At 42.6% G+C, this 16524-nt stretch overlaps 1 protein-coding gene across 1 annotated transcript; it reads left to right on the top strand.

Annotated features, from left to right (window-relative positions):
- Positions 1–5135: 5135 nt before the first annotated feature.
- Positions 5136–15559, top strand: LOC310870057 (uncharacterized protein). The gene is made up of 3 exons (XM_083781081.1): positions 5136–5273; positions 10235–10990; positions 15046–15559. Exons 1-3 carry the CDS (start codon positions 5216–5218, stop codon positions 15546–15548), a joined length of 1317 nt encoding a protein of 438 aa, XP_083637207.1. The 5' UTR covers positions 5136–5215; the 3' UTR covers positions 15549–15559.
- Positions 15560–16524: the final 965 nt, after the last annotated feature.

The raw sequence follows: 16524 nt of genomic DNA, 5'->3' as shown, positions 1-16524 counted from the left end.
TCAACCAGGACAACTTCGAGAGCATTAAAAGGAAGCTGCAGCTTCCTGGTGGCAAAGTAAAAGGGTTGAAAGAATGACTGGAGTCCAGTCTTAAAAGTGTCCAGCCACTGGACACATTTTCGACCTTATCTTTGTATAATTGGTCCTCGCTAATGCATATTAAAGGGCCACTTCACCCCTTTTGCGCAACCAGATCTTATTTTATTATGTTTTGGAGACAAGAAACACTTTCCTGGGGTTTTTACGTGGGTAGGCCTAATACAGTATGTGTTTTTAGTAGAGCTGGGACTCGATTAAAAAAAAATCTAATTAATCAGAGGCTTTGCGATTCATTAATCTAGATTAATCGCATTTTAATCGCATATCATTATTTGACCCGAAAACAGTGAGAAAGCAATTTTTTCAAATGGATTTTGGTATACTAGTCTAGTGAATCAATGAATAGTGAATACATAAGTTTAAGCAATAAAACATTGTTTTTGTAGTAATAGGGGTAATAATTCTTTATTGAATAATTGCACACAACTGTGCTGTAATCCATGCTACCATCGGATAGCCTTTTAAATCCTATTTCCAATCCACGGGGACAAGCAAAGTGATCTCAGCGGCTTCCCCCAGTCTGGTGAACTGTCTGCGGTTTCTGGTGGTGTTATTGTCTGAAGAGGACACGGACACTTGGTGCGCACGTCCGTCTGAAAACTGTCCAGTGACAACGTTCCGCGGTGAAAAAAATAGTGCGATTAAAATGCGTTAATTTTTTTAATGCATTAATTTTTCTGTAGTTAATTAATCGTAATTAATCGCAATTAGTCCCGGCCCTAGTTTTTAGATATTATAGTATTTCAAAGTGTCCATGGCCTCCATGATGTCATGGACACTGGGCTCACTTCCTTCCTGGACTACAATGCCCATAATGCTTTGGTCCACTGCTCGTACTGGTTGCAAAAGGGGTGAAGTGGCCCTTTAACAGGTATATTTCTGACAAACCAATCGTAATGGTTGAAATAGGCTCTCGTCATAGCTCAACTGAGCATGCACAGAACTTTTCTCAAATGAAAGATCTGAAAACGGCTTTCTCATTTTACATACATACTCAAATTACTCATCATCATCAGTTGTTCTGCATGTGACTGGTAGCAAGCAGTTTAACTCACCTTCATTCCAACCACAACCTTTGGCCAGGCACGGGCGAGCAGTTAGATTAGATTATAGTTATTGCTATTTTGAGTTGGTCTTGGGTTAGGTTATAGTTAGAAGTTTAAAAGCAAGGTTAGGTTGCTTTATTTGTTTACTGTTTTGCGCCCAGGTACGAAAATTAAGGCCTGGCCCTACCTGGGCCCTCATCAAACCCTGTACTCAAGACACTGCCCCCGCTGCCACCCATAGATCTCCATATATGGAGCTGACCTGTTCTGACATTCCATATGTTGATCTGACCTCATCAAACCCTGTACACTCAAGACACGCTCCATATATGGCCAGTACAGAATTCATTCCATATGTTGATCCCCAGCTCCAGAAAAACCCTGCTGTGATTGGCCGGTGACCAGGAAGTAAGTTTGTATGATTCTATCAAAGAGATTCTTTATAAAGAGGCAACACTCCCATTAAGTCCCATAGTGTGCCTGGGCAGTGGGCACACTAATTTCCATGCGCGGCCAAAGGAAGCTGTCTTTTGCGTAATTTCCAGGTTTCTAGACAGCTGGTGGATGGAAATAAAGCTCCACGCTCGCGGCAGAATGCCGCTGGGTCAAGCTTTTCCAGGAATCTGGCCGTCGCGGCAATCTGCCGCGTGGGTGGAGCTTCATTTCCACCCACCAGCCGTCTAAAAACCCGGAAATTACGCAAAAGCAGCTTCTTTTGTCCACGAATGGAATCTTAGGTGTTCCCAGACCCACAGTGCCTCCAGTGATGACGTAAATTCCGGTTGCTTTAAAAAACATTAAAAAGTCATGCTGTACAAAACAAGAAATTGTTTTAATCCTATTCTACTCTCATATATTTATTTACGTGCATGTTTGAGATGTTTACATAGGCCCAATTTCAATCCGCTCCCTTGCTGACTCAATGAGCCCTCACTGACTTTGATGCGTGTTCATGTGAAGTCTGTGAGGGCTTGAGGGATGTCCCATTTGAAATCGGTAAGTCAGTGAGGGCTCAGCCCCGCCCCTTTATGCGCTCTTTATGCTGACTTTGGCTGACTTTGGCAAAATAATTACCCACAGTTCATAGCGTTACCAGGGGAATGAGAGGAAGCCTCCGAATGTCAATCATTTAAATATGCAAATTAGTTATGAATCGCGGTTAGAAAGTCAACAAACACAATAGTGCATTCTCACTGTTCTCAAAAGGAGACGAAATGGAAGGATACGATACTGTATATTGAATAATAATAATAATAATAATAAGGGAAACATGATGAGAAATTACTAATGAGCAAAGTAAAAGAATATGGAAATGCAATTTATAATCAACATTACAACCCCTATCACACAGGAAAGTGTGTCACAGGGCAACCCGTGCCCTATACACACTAAGAGGGAAGTGAGGTTTGGTAGTAGTACATGATTTTTACCTGTTACATTCAATTATAAAAATGACAGGATTCAGGGGTTCAAACATTCTGTTTATTTAAACACTGTTTATTGGAACAAAGCTGAAATGTATGTTATGTTTGTCACCTGTCTTCTTCTGCAGTACTGGCACTCCTCAGAACAAGGCCAGTCCATTTGGTTAAGAAGGGTTGGAACGTGCCAAGTATTGTAGAAGAGAAGGGGTGTGTGTATGATGGGTTTAACAGTGTTCTGGTTGTTAAAGTATTTGTGATTATATGGGCGCCTAGAAATGTGATTCAATTATGCTGGACAACATTTATTTAATAGTTAGATTATTCCTGTGGTATGGGAAATGTAAAAGCTAATTGATGGTTAATTGGAATCTGTACTTGTGGTAGCATCCACTCCCTATAAAGGGAGGCTGCAAGGGACAGACAATTGAATCAGTAATACTTGGGCAGGCAAAGCGTTAACAGCCAAGAGACAGAGCTGCCAGGGCCCTTAGTTAAGGGATAGCCTTTAGTGCAAAGTTTCCTTTGTTTTTGTAAATCTACTTTCCACAGTCTTATTTATTGGAAAGGCCTTCATTTTTTAGAGAAATAAAGAATCAGAAACCCGGTAATCCTGAACTTGTTCATTTTTAGGCCACTCGGGCCAACTCTCTCTAGTAGAGTGCTTATGCATATTGATTTTATTTTTGTTGAACTAAGCTCTATGTAGTTTTGTAAAGTTACTCTTCAAATAGGGTAGACATAAAGCCTCGGCTTCAGCCTACACCTTTTTGGGGTTTAAAGCACTGGCTGTGAATAAGGACAAAGTGCTGTCCCATTCCTTTTACAACAATTTGGAGCCCCTGCAGCCTCTCACCCTCAAGCACTTACAGCTGACGCCACAAAGTCAACTAGACAAAGTGCCAATCGGCACAGGTCTCCACCAGGGCAGGTCAGGTTGTGGCCTCATGGTGGCGCTATAACAGGCTGTTGAGGAAGATTTGGGCCGGAGGTTCGTGTTGGAGGGATGCAGGTACAATGTTTTTCCATGTGTGCATACATAAGTTGTATACAGATCGATGCAGTTATAGCTAAAAACAGGAATTGGCCTGTTATAGCGCCACCGTGAGGCTGATTTTGAGGAAAAAATTGTGGCATGTGGTCCTCGGCCTAGTGAAAATGTGCGTGTATAATTTAACGGAAATTGCACACTGTGTTTGTGATTTGTGGCCTTTTTTCGAAATGGACAAATCGTGTGAGCTTTGGAAGCCAATCTTAGCCAATCAGGATGGAAGATGGGAAATGGTGGCGCTCCGTGTTGATCACATGACTATGGAGATAGTGTATACCGATTTGCGTGAAATTTGGATAAAATCTGAAGGAGTAATAATAGAAAATGTGTTTTACATATGTCGGCCTCCTGGTGGCGCTATGAGCAGATGTGAAAAATTCCAGGCAAAGGTTTTTCCTTGGCCTCTAGGGAGTTGGCATACAAAGTTATCCACAGATCCGTGCAGTTAGAGGTAAAAACACTTTTCGGCCAGTTATAGCGCCACCTTGAGTCTGAGTTGAAATTGTTCATGTGGCATTTCGTCCTCGGCCTAGTGGGAATGTGGGTGCACAATTTCACGGAAATCACGCGATGTGTTCATGATTTGCAGCATTTTTTTTGAAACTGAGCACTCCTGTGAACTTTGGAAGCCAATCTTAACCAATCAGGATGGAGTGTGAGAAATGTGAAAGACCGGTTTCGTTGAATGGCTCTAGAGAGACTGTGTACCAATTTGCGTGATGTTTGGACAAAATGTGTAGGTGTACTGTGCAAAAACTTGTTTTGCACAAAGCGGCCTCCTGGTGGCGCTATAACAGGCCGTTCTGGAAAGTTTGGGGCAGAGGTTCATCGTTGGCATCCAGGGAGTGTGTGTGCAAAATGTGGCATCGACGGGGTTAACGGTGGCCGAGATTAGCTGCTCACGGACACACGGACGGACGGACGGACGGACACACGGACGGACGGAGTGCAAAACATACTCTCCCCACATGCCTTCGGCCTGGTGGAGACAATGAGGGTTCAGGGCTCAGGGCTTGAGGGAGCACTACCTCCACGCCATCTAGTGGTGATTCCAAATATTTGAGGACTGGTTCTATCGCGGTTTGCTCATAGAGCTCCGTATAGTAAACAAGGATTAGACTTCCTGTTTACGTCCGTGTTGTGAGCTAGCAAGGATGAGGCCCTCAGAAAAAGAGACATTAATTTATTTTTTATTTTTATTAATGTCACAACAGCTGCCCCAAAGAGCCGTTTTTTTGTCGAGCGTAGAGTCTGGAAACGCCACTTTGTGAACAGCATTTAGTTAATTTGTTAAGGCTATTATTAACTGTTATAAATATTCATAAAATGCACAGAAAAATATTTTGTGTTGTATATTTTCGTTTAAATGCTTTAATAATTGAATGTTTTAATGTGCAAATTAATCGTTTTTGTTTACTTTAGTAGTGGACACTTTCATTCTGAAGAGCTCGGCCACCGGAAGTCTTTATCTTGCTCCCTTATCCTGGTTCCCTTGACGTTGACACTGTTGTGTGTTTACTACAATAGCTTTATAGGCGATTCGGCTTGAAACAGCTTCTTCAGCGTGGTGTGGAACAAAGAGCATTAAATGAAAAAAAATGTCTCGTAGGCCTATACGAGATGAACACCGATCTGCACATGATGCTGCTGTGACAAGTAAGTTACCTAGAGAAGATGGTTAGATATAAGATTATTGTGCAGCAGAGATAGCCTAAGAAAATGTCAGAATCGATAAATAGTAAATACATACGAGAGTCTAAATCATATGCTACGCTTGAGTAAAGACGGAAAGAGATTCAGAGATTCGCTTTTCCGGGCTCTATAGCTCAGGAACGAAACATTCATAAATCACAAAAACATCTCATTCTTATCCAGACTAGATAAAGCACAAACTACAACTTGATTTGAATCCCCAAAACGACGAGAGTCTAAATCATAGGCTACGCTTGAGTAAAGATGGAAAGAGATTCACATATTCGCTCTTCCGGGCTCATTAGCTCAGGAACGTAACATTCCTAAATCACAAAAAACATCAAATTATTATCCTGATTAGATAAAGCACAAACTACAACTTGATTTGCATCCCCAAAAGCCAACCTCCGAGTTTAATAGATTAAATGCATCTATGTGCAGCTGAGCGGTTAGGGACCGTCTACAAAGTGCATCACCGAAAGAGAAAGTGAAAATATTCAATAACTTTATTTATATGCAGTGTATTACCGAGATATTTACATCACACATCAATGGTGTACTTATGATTGTTATTTGCGAAATAAAAGATTATATTTATGTACATTTATTAATGAATACATTTTCCCATTGACTTAAATAGGAAAATCTAAAACTCAATTTCAGGTACTTTCTCTCGGAATTCGTATGGCCTACAGTCCAGAGGCCTACACAACAAAAATGAATTACACGAGTTGGCCTAATGGTGGCGCTATAATAGCCGGCTTTACGCTTTGGCCTATAACTCTTGAACCGTAGGTCGTAGAATAGAAATGTCGGTAACACTTGCTGACTATACGGAAATAATAACCCTTAAGTAATTAGTTAAGCATTAGTTAAGCATTTAACCATGTTTCATGGCTTTCATGGTTTCATTTATAGATCTACTTTTATCAGATAAATCTATGCCCACGATGAGTGCTCAAAGGCGGGTAGGGGTCTCTCTGGGGGTCTCTCTGGTACTTTTTGGGCAATTGTTGGACTGACCCATTTTGGCTAAATCTATGCCCAGGATAAGTGCTCAGGTAGGGTTAGTGAAATAAGTGTAATTGTGTAATTAGGGTAATAGTGTACTTATAGCTTATAGTCACCCAAAATCGGACAGGACCTGTGATGTCATGCCGGTGGTCATTCAGATCCACAGAATGAGAGCCCTGCTCTGCCGGAAACATTGCGAAAAACACTTATGGCCATTTTTGTATACCACACCATAGTCATAGACAACCAATATAAGGCAAAATTTCCCAAATGTCATCATGCTTTAAGTAGCATGTGACAATTGTGACATGTCAAACTAGGGGGTTTTCATGATTCTGAATCCATTCCAAGCATTTGTTTTGCACGAAAAACACTCCTTGGCCTAAAAACGGCAATAGCCGTCATCATGTGTTGATGTCAGCACAAATGTGATGAGGTCAGCACATTTGGGCACATTTTGGCAAGTGGCTACTATTACATCACCTATTCTTTAATGAATCACGAAAGCAAGCCCAAATAAGCAACTACACTTCAGAAATAAGCCCAAACTAAAGCAATGGGCAACTATGAATATTAAGCTATGTTAGTGATGATAGTTGTAATAGTCTTTGACTGGTCTGGACAAGTTTCCTCTGTCTGGAGTCACCTTTAGTGTAATAGTGTAATTACTTAGGGTAATAATAGTGTTATAGTGTAATTAGTGTAATAGTGTAATTAGTGTAACTGCGACCGTACTATGAAAACCCGCAAAACCTTTCTGTCTGTCCGTCGGTTCACGCCTCCATGGTCACATCTCGTGATTTTGTTAAATTTTTATCATAGCTTTTTATCAATAACTTACCTCATGCATTCTAGCAGCATGAAAATCCACATCACCACTAGGAGGCTTCCCCTGGTAAAATATCAATTTAATTTTGGTGAATTTTTGATAATCAATGAAAATGCTCTAGGACGTGTGTACACGTCCTCGCAATCCATGGTTTGGATTAGCTATAGGATGGCTCCACACGTCCTACGGTCTAAATGGGTTCATGGCAAGTATTTCATACAACTTAAGTAAAATAATTGTGAACTATCCCTTTAAAGGTAAGTTAATCATTATTTCCGTATAGTCAGCAAGTGTTACCGATTGTTTTATTCTACGACCTATGGTTCAAGAGTTATAGGCCAAAACCATGGTCAAAACCCAGTCGGCTATTATAGCGCCACAATGAGGCCAACCAGTGTAATTATTTTTTGTTGGGTAGGCCTCTGGATTGTAGGCCATACGAATTCCGAGAGAAAGGTAACTGAAATGGAGTTTTACATTTTCCTATTCAAGTCAATGGGGAAAATGTATTCACTAATAAATGTATATAAATTAAACATTTTTTTCGCAAATAAATGCTGTAGTACAATAAGTACACCATTGATGTGTGATCTAAAATTCGTTTTAATACTCTGCATATAAATACAGTTATTGAATATTTTCACTTTCGGTGATGCATGTAGACGGTCCCTAACCACTCAGCTAACCGTCTGCTGCCCATAGAGATGCATATATGATATCTATTAAACTCTTTTTGGGATTCAAATCAAGTTGTAGCTTGTTCTTTATCTAATCAGGATGAGAATAAGATGTTTTTTGTGATTTAGGAATGTTTTAAGTGGACTACTCAAATTATAAGTATCAATACTGCAATGTCTGCATTCATGAATTTGTATGCAATGTCATAATAGTAGCTGACTGCGTGTTATCATCCCTCAAATATGATATAACAATGAAAATGTATGTAGCATATTATATCTCTGCACCTTATTGATCAATGATTGATTGATTGAAATTTGTATTCACAGTTTGTAGAATTATAGGTACATTTCAAACGAAAGTGCTACCAGGATAAATCCAGAAAAAGGACCAAGACTTGGTTACATAACTTACATCAGGGTACATACTTCTATGAAAGAAAAGGAAATCATCAGTTAAAGAAAGTAAAAAAGGGGAAAATGTGTACAGTTTACAGTATGGAAAATAGGTTTTTGAATTTCAGCCGCCCGTGAGTGCTCTTTGAGAGCGTTTTTGAAGGAGTCCAGGGATTCACATTTCTTAATGGCCGATTTACTGTATAGCATGTTATGTAGACAGCACTATAATTGCATTGTATGTAGCCATAGCACGTCATAGTAGGCTACATATGTATAGAATAGTATAGTATATATGTATAGTTTATATGTATAGTTTCATTATATAGATATTCCACTGTTACGTTCTTAGCTTACGCATGTTTCATGATAAATGCTTTTTATGTGATTTTGCTAAATGCCTAAATTGTAAATTGTGGACTTCAACGTTCAACATCAACGTTTTGCTTGTTTTTCAATTTAAACATGCAGAGCAGTGGTTCCCAAACTGTTTTGGCCGTGCACCTCCCACTCAATTTATATTTAACGTTCCAATTTTGGAGCTCTGGCTCATGCGGACTAAGAACCAAAAATAACTGAACCGGTTCCCATTGGGAACCAACCGGTGGAAAAGGGGCCACAGACAGACATTTATAGTACTATAGTATGTACGTGCCCATCGGCCTCTGGCCTACTTGGGAACGATTCAACTTGGGAACCTAATAATAACCTACAATACAACTTGTCATAGCACCCGTTTTAACTATCTGTCTGTGTCCCTTTTGTGCCCATACTGGAGATCTCTGTAGTATCAAAACGGGCCGGGCCCAGGCCGTCTCTGTCCCTGACCAACAGGCCCACGTCCGGGCCAGGCTCACGTGCCGTTAGATTAATTTTCCGATGTGAATTTCACCCAGACTGGACTTTCTTCTGCAGCGCAGCAGCATGCTCCACTGTCCGCTCCATAGTGACATCACAACCCCCCTCCACCCCCCCCCCCCCCCCACACACACACACACACACACACAGACACAGTTAGCACACTAAAATCTGGTAAAGACTTTTAACAAACGCGTTGAATTCTCTTCAGACATAAAACATTTATCCTTCCTTCTACGTCTGTCAGAGTGTCCGTGCTATACGCTGTGCACTCATCCTCTCTCTCTCTCTCTCTCTCTTCTAATTAGTTATGCACTGCAGCTGCGCACTGCACGCACACACACAGGCCGGGGGCACACCTTCGCGCACAGCCGCGGACAGAGGAAGCTGATGCCCGACGGCATTCCAGCTTTTTAGACAGCTGGTGGATGGAAAAGAAGCTCCACCTCCGCGGCTGACTGACGCGACGGACAGATTCCCGGAAACGCTCTACTCCGCGTCAGTCAGCCGCAGAGGTGGAGCTTTTTTTCCATCCACCAGCTGTCTAAAAAGCTGGATTGACATTGGGTGTCAGCTTCCTCTGTCCGTGGCTGTGCACGAAGATGTGCCTGCGCTGACACACACCCTGAGACGGCGACGCGTTGTGAGCTTGTAGATCGGCTATAGTGCCGTTCTGATCAACAAGCAGTCACAATTTAAATACGGCAGGATAATGACTGCCTACCAAACGAGTAGCCTATAGTGCAGAAAATGTAAGTGTTCTTCAAGTATTTTTAACTTTTTTATCATGCAGCGTGAGAGCATGCAGAGCTGCTGCGCTGCGTGCACTGTGAATGCATGGCCAGCGACTCACTAGAAAAGGTGTCGGGCTTCGGGCCGGGATTTAAAACGGCGGTACCACAACGGGCCCGGGCCGGGCCTTAACTCCAATATGTTGGGCCTGTGGCTGTGCAGGGCTCTACCGTACACACACGCAGACGGAAAGACAGACGGACAGACAGACACACAGAGACGTGGTGCATTTATAGTAGGATTTCACATGACTTAAATTAATGTTATTTCAAAAGGCACTTTTTAATCATTTGTAACGCTTCAGGTATGAACTGAAATTAACTTAATCATTTTTATTCCATGAACTATTTTAAATTCAGACTGGAACAGTCCAAGCCTGGGTCACACCAAGAAGGCACGGACAGCAGCGTTCACGCAACACGAAGTTGCCACCCTGCTGGAGGAGGTCCTACAGCACCGGGCCAAATTATTTGGCGGCAGCAAAGGCAAGGACGACACCTACACCAAGCGTTGCCTATGGCAGGATATAGCCAAATCCATGGCCCCCGCCAGTCCCTGTGGCCTGCGGCCCTGGAAGGGGGTAAGAAAGAAGTGGCAGGATTTATCCAGCCACGCAAAAAAGAAGGCGAGAGAGGGCCGGGCAGACAAGTCATGCCTCACCCCCGACGAGGAGAGGGTCATCGCCATCATCGGCAAAACAGAAGTCGGGTGGGTTGATGGCGGTATAGATGTGTTTGGGGAGATGGACGACCAGGAGGCAGAGCAGGATGATGAACAACCATCCGCGAGCGGGGCCAGAGCAGCGCGGGACACCTCCCCGGCCCCCAGCAACAGCAGCATGCCGGGTCCAGACAGCACCCCACCGCCGTTACGCCCCAGGCGCCAACCCGCGCCAGCAGGCCGGACCATCCTCATGCGAGCAGGCGTCAGGCGGCCATCACTGGTGCGCTGCACCTGCAGCGAGGCCCTGGTGGCCTCTGAGAGGGAAAAGCTTGGGGTGCTGCGGAGGATGGAGGCCCACCTTCAGAGGTCGAATGACCTCCAACAGGAGATGTTGAATGTGAAGAGGGAGAAGCTAATGCTGCAGCGGAGACAGCTGGCGCTGGCCGATCCAGGTTGGTGACATGTACATTGAGCAGCATGTTGATGCTTGATTCATGTTCAGTGTTTCCCCTAGTACGCAAAAAGCTTTGCCTACTAAGGGGAGGCTAGGGGGGACTCTCAGGCATGCAGCGGCATAATTCATTTGATTAATTTTGATTTGGACTTGTTTCCTACTTGTTTCCTGATTTGGACTTTTTCCTGAACCACTATTTAAACCAGTGGTTCTCAACTATTTTCATGTCAAGGACCCTCACATTAATATGCATTCATCCACAGACCCCCAGTGACCCCCATACCAGATTATGTGTTAAAATGTTTTTTTTGTTTTGTTTTAATATTCAAAGAATGTCACGTTTAATTTTTTTAGAATATAGCTGATGAATGTTAGATTTAAACTGCTCGTTATGTGGATTGGCTTCTTTTGGGCTTGTTTTCAATTTTCTCTCTAAAAAAGAGTTGTAAACAAACAATGAACGAGGCTGAATCACTAGCCACCACAGCCAGCAGCAGCTGCTGCAGGGCCCGGCTCATTATTCTGACAGCACCGTCTCGCCCCATTACTAACCCCCTCAGGCCTCATACACTTCAAACTAATGTTCTGTGTTCCGTCTGTAATTAATGGCTGCCACAATGGGAGTCACATGGTTTGACCAAACATTTGTGTTTGATGTCAAACACAAATGTTTGGTCAAACATGGCTCACCGCACGCAAAGCCACGTTGTCTGACTAATGTGCTGTCGGAAATACGAGTGGATCCCGTATGTGAACGGGACGGCATGGGATGTAGCAACAGTCCCGCCGCTACTCTGCCACAGACAGTGCCAAGACTCGTTTAATCAGCAAAGATGATATTTCTATGTGTTTAATCAGTTCTCAAATCTTCTACCTGTGTGCTATTATGCCCATTTCAGCACAGCTCAATTGCTTGGTCAAAAGTACCTGTAGTATAATATTAAATATTTCACTCCACTTTCTTTTGCATGTTAATTGAATACATTGAACCTTTGTTTTCCTTTCAACCGTGTGTTGTGTGTACCACAGCTTTGCTGCTAGTTTGAAACTGCTGTTTAAATAGGTTGTGTTTTAAACTACTGTACTTCAATCAGCAATCACAATCGATGCAAATTAACGCTGGCTGTAAACTGTTGATATAAAGTACCCTACTCAGGAGCCCCATCATGACTTCTCTCTACTTCTCCCCAACTACCTTTCCATCCTGAATGCAGGCCTAATTACTGCATTATTTAGACTATGTGTAAACAATGCAACTGAAATTCAAAGTTCAGAGGCATTCCGCCTTTTGTTAGGATATTAAATATTCCTTTTAATTTCTCAAATTAATGTTAGAAGCAGAAATACATTTGAACTGTATGCTCCGTGTATTCAATGTTATTGTATCTTGCATGCTTTCCTAATATTGTGCAGCCTTAATAGGATATGTGCTGTATATTAATAACTTTTGATACTAATTTGATTTGATACACTGTGTTCAATCGACATGCAGCTGTTAATATTAATATTGGTTCACCATCCACGGTTCAATTCCTGAGTTGTGACTTAAAGGACAACTTTAGATTGTTTCAACCAAGGTTCATGTTTGATGTTGTTATTAGAGAAAGTAAAAGATGCTTGCTTTTGTTTTAGCGATTTTCGTGGTTCTTTTTATTTACATGGAGCAGGGGCTAAATATGTATTTTTGTACAACATTTTACAGTGATTTCTTTATTATTATTTACTATAGTCCTACAGTGTTGCAAATAGGCTGCCTTTTGCGTCTTGGTCCTGGTATGCAATACTGTACTCGGTACTGTACTGTAACAGAATCCATGTTTAAAAAAACATGGTAAAAAATAAAATCCACAGACACAATCATTTTGCATGTCTGCATCAGACTTCATCCTACGTTATAATCAATAAAATCCATGTAGAAATCGTCAGAAACACGACTGAAATGATAAAACACACTGTCGCCGCCATTTTGACCAAATGCTTTAGGGTCACTTTTCACTTGTTTGAGCCCCCTGTCAAAAGATCACGGAAATAGCTCCTACGAAAGAAAGCAGTAAAAGTAAATAAAAATAATCATCACTCATATTTTACTTTCTCTAATAAATGGTAAATGGTGCATTTATATAGCGCCTTTATCCAAGGCGCTTTACAGAGATTGTGCATTACATTCACCCATTCACACACACATTCATACACCGATGGCAGCGGAAACCATGCAAGGCACCAACTAGCACATCGGGAGCAATTAGGGGTTCAGTGTCTTGCTCAAGGACACTTTGACAGTAACTCTGGGGGAGCCCGGGTTCGAGCTGGCAACCTTACGGTTACCATCCAGGCACTCTACCCCTGAGCCACCGTCGCCCCTACTAACCCCTAATAACAACCTAAAACATGAACCTTGGTTTTGAAAATAATGTGTTGCTACTTTAAACTGTCGATCATCCACCAGTGCACCACCATACTGCATTGGTGTGATCTGTTATCGTCTGGACATCCATTAGACATTGATTAGATAGTAAAATCAGGGTAAATTACAAAGGACCTTTAAGCAGAACAGCCAGTCAATCATAACAAAAATAACTCTGGAACAATGATTATACTGTCAAGAATCTTCAAGTTAACAAAAGGTGTGCATGGGAGAAAAATGATAAACTACACACACACACACGCACGCACGCGCGCGCGCGCGCGCGCGCGCACACACACACACACACACACACACACACACACACACACACACACACACACACAGACTCTCTCTCTGTGTCTGTCTCTCTCTCTCTCTCGCACACACACATTCACTCGAGTCCAAGTCCCCCAAAATCCTCCACATTATTAATCCATTTGTCAACTGCTGAGGAAAGTTTCGAGTTATCCAGTCTCCTCAACAAACTAACCAGCCACAGTGTGGCTACTAAGCGAGCAGGCGGCTGTGTCAGTGTGTACTGCAGTTGACCCGACAAGTGACAAACTAGACGTAGTCAAGTCAACTCATCAACAGTAGATTACATTTGTCCTGTCGATAACCACATGGCAGGGCTTTGAAGCTGAACTTGCGATTCAAAATAGTGTCTTTGATATCCATTTTGTGGCATTTTTGTGGTTTGTTGACTTGTGGCTTCGATGTCAGTCCAGTACATTGCTTCCTCAAAATCTGTAGATAAACTTGTGTTGTTTAAAGCAGTGCTGCATGCATGCGACCGGTGTGGCGGGCATGCACACATGTGCTCGCCTTAGAGATAGAGAGGGCAACCGAGTTCTCCTTCCATCCACTTGCATTAAGTTGCTCAAAAGCGCATGAGGCGATTTCACTCCTCCTTCCGTGTAGGAACAGAGTGCATTCTGGGATGGATTGGCACCAAACACATTAACGCGCTGCCGTTGAACGTGCACGAACGCGCACGAACGCGAACGAGCGTGCTGCCGTCGTGAACGTGCACAATGATAGTCAACGGACCAGCGCGTTCATGTGTTTGGGGCCAGGCTGCAATACCTTCATTCGGCCACTATGTCCATTTCGCCTCAGGGTTTCCTCTGGGTGCCTTCTCTATTCACATATACTCTATGGCGCTCGCACACACTCTCAGTATGACTGAGAGTGCTCTGAGCAAAATAATTTTCATTGTATTTATACTCTGTATCTATACACATGACAAATAAACCTGAACCTGAACAACACACAGCAGTTTCCCCATAAAGGTTCAAACTTCACCCGTGTTAATCGCGCGTTAAAAGTATTAACGCCGTTAAAAGACATTGCGTTAACTCATGATTAACGCGTTAACTTTGACAGCCTTAGGTAAAACACATCAGCTCATCATTACCATCCTCCCAGATCTCGAGCAAGCGTTACTCCCTAATCATTTTTAGTGCTTCTTTTGCACATACTGCGTGACGGAAGCATTTGAAGATTGTGTGAGTCAACAGTCTCGCTTGAGAGATCATTTGGTCAAGCTACTGTGTTGAAAATAATTAAGATTGTGAAGGAGAACAACTTGGAAAGAGAAAAAGAAAATGTAAAATGTAAACAATCAATGCTTTTCATATTTTTCCTAGACCTTGCTGTGTGTAAGGAAGAGCAGGTCCAGGAGGAACCAAAGATGCCACAGGTTAGTGGGGAACAGGAGGAGTTACTGCGAAGACCAGGAGGGGCTGAGGTGTCAATGATGACATTACTTGCAGGGAAGAGTGAAGATGATGAAAATGGAGAGACAGAGCATCAAGCCAGCACCTCAACTGATAACATGAAAACACAAATTGACGTAGAGGACTCCTCCTCTTCGTCCTGTTCTGAATCCGATACTGATGACAGTGATGACAGTAAGGAGACGAGTAACGAGCTGTCATCAGAACAAACTCACTCCAAGAGGAGTCACACAGGGAAGAAACGTTTTGCTTGTGCAGTGTGTGGAAAAATGTTTCATCGAAAGGGGCATCTGAAAATACATTCAAAGATTCACACAGAGGAAAAGCCCTTTAGTTGTAAAGTCTGTGGGAAAGGTTACGGCCAATTGGGTAATCTAAAATCACACATGAAGATGCATACCGGGAAACGTTAACTTGGACAGTTTGTGGCAAAGGCTGTGGCCGGGAGGATGCACTACAATCTTACAGTCATACAGGGGAATTTTACACACAATGTGTGGCAAAGCTGGCTGTAATCGAAAGGATGTACTAAAAAATACACATAATGACACATACAGGGGGGGGGGGGGGGGAACCTTGTGTCCATTCAGAACGGGTTCTTGTTGCTAAATTCTCAGTCCTAAATTGGTTAAAACAACATGAGCACTCACACAGGGGAAACCGTTTACTTGTTCAAATTGTGAAAAAGGCTTCAGTCAAATGAGTGAACTTAGAACACACATGTAGACACATACAGTGGAAACGCCCTTTACTTGTAGCAATTGTGGCAAAGGCTGTAGCAACGAAGGTAATCTGAAGACACACAAGGACTCACTGGTCAAAAGCCTTTTAGTTGTGATGTTTGTGGCAAAGCTTTAATCAAATTGGAGCGCTTAAACAACACATGATGACTCACAGAGGGGAAAAACCCTTTACTTGTACACTGTGTGGCAAAGGCTGTACTCACATGGGTGTTCTGAAAAATCATGAGGACTCGACTCATACAGGGTGAAAGCCCTTTTACAGAATGTTTGGAATGATCACCTGAAAAGACACTAGGACTCATACTGGGGGAAACATTTTGTTTAACACCTCGACGGCTTTAGATTAAAAGGTGACATATACCTTTGGAGCATAAGCCAAAGTATTTGCGCTTTTGATCCATGAAAATCCCCCTGAAAATAGTTCCATGGTTGTCCATTGTTGTCAAACCAAAAAATATTCCACCGTCACGATCCGGAACTACAAGCAGTGAGTGCTGCTGTAGTCCAGTTGAAATTACCATTCACTTGCATTGAACTCCTTTCCCAGAAGCCCTTGCAGCCCAGAGCACGGTCGATTTACGGTTTTGTCATCATAACGCGACGGCCTCGTCACCAGGTCTGCATCAAATCCACTATTTATTTTTAA

Source organism: Protomyctophum parallelum (assembly GCF_964188405.1).
Source record: "Protomyctophum parallelum genome assembly, chromosome: 14".
Classification (NCBI taxonomy): Eukaryota; Metazoa; Chordata; class Actinopteri; order Myctophiformes; family Myctophidae; genus Protomyctophum; species Protomyctophum parallelum.
Note: the sequence above shows the minus strand (reverse complement) of the source record. Positions and strands in the feature narration are given on the sequence as shown.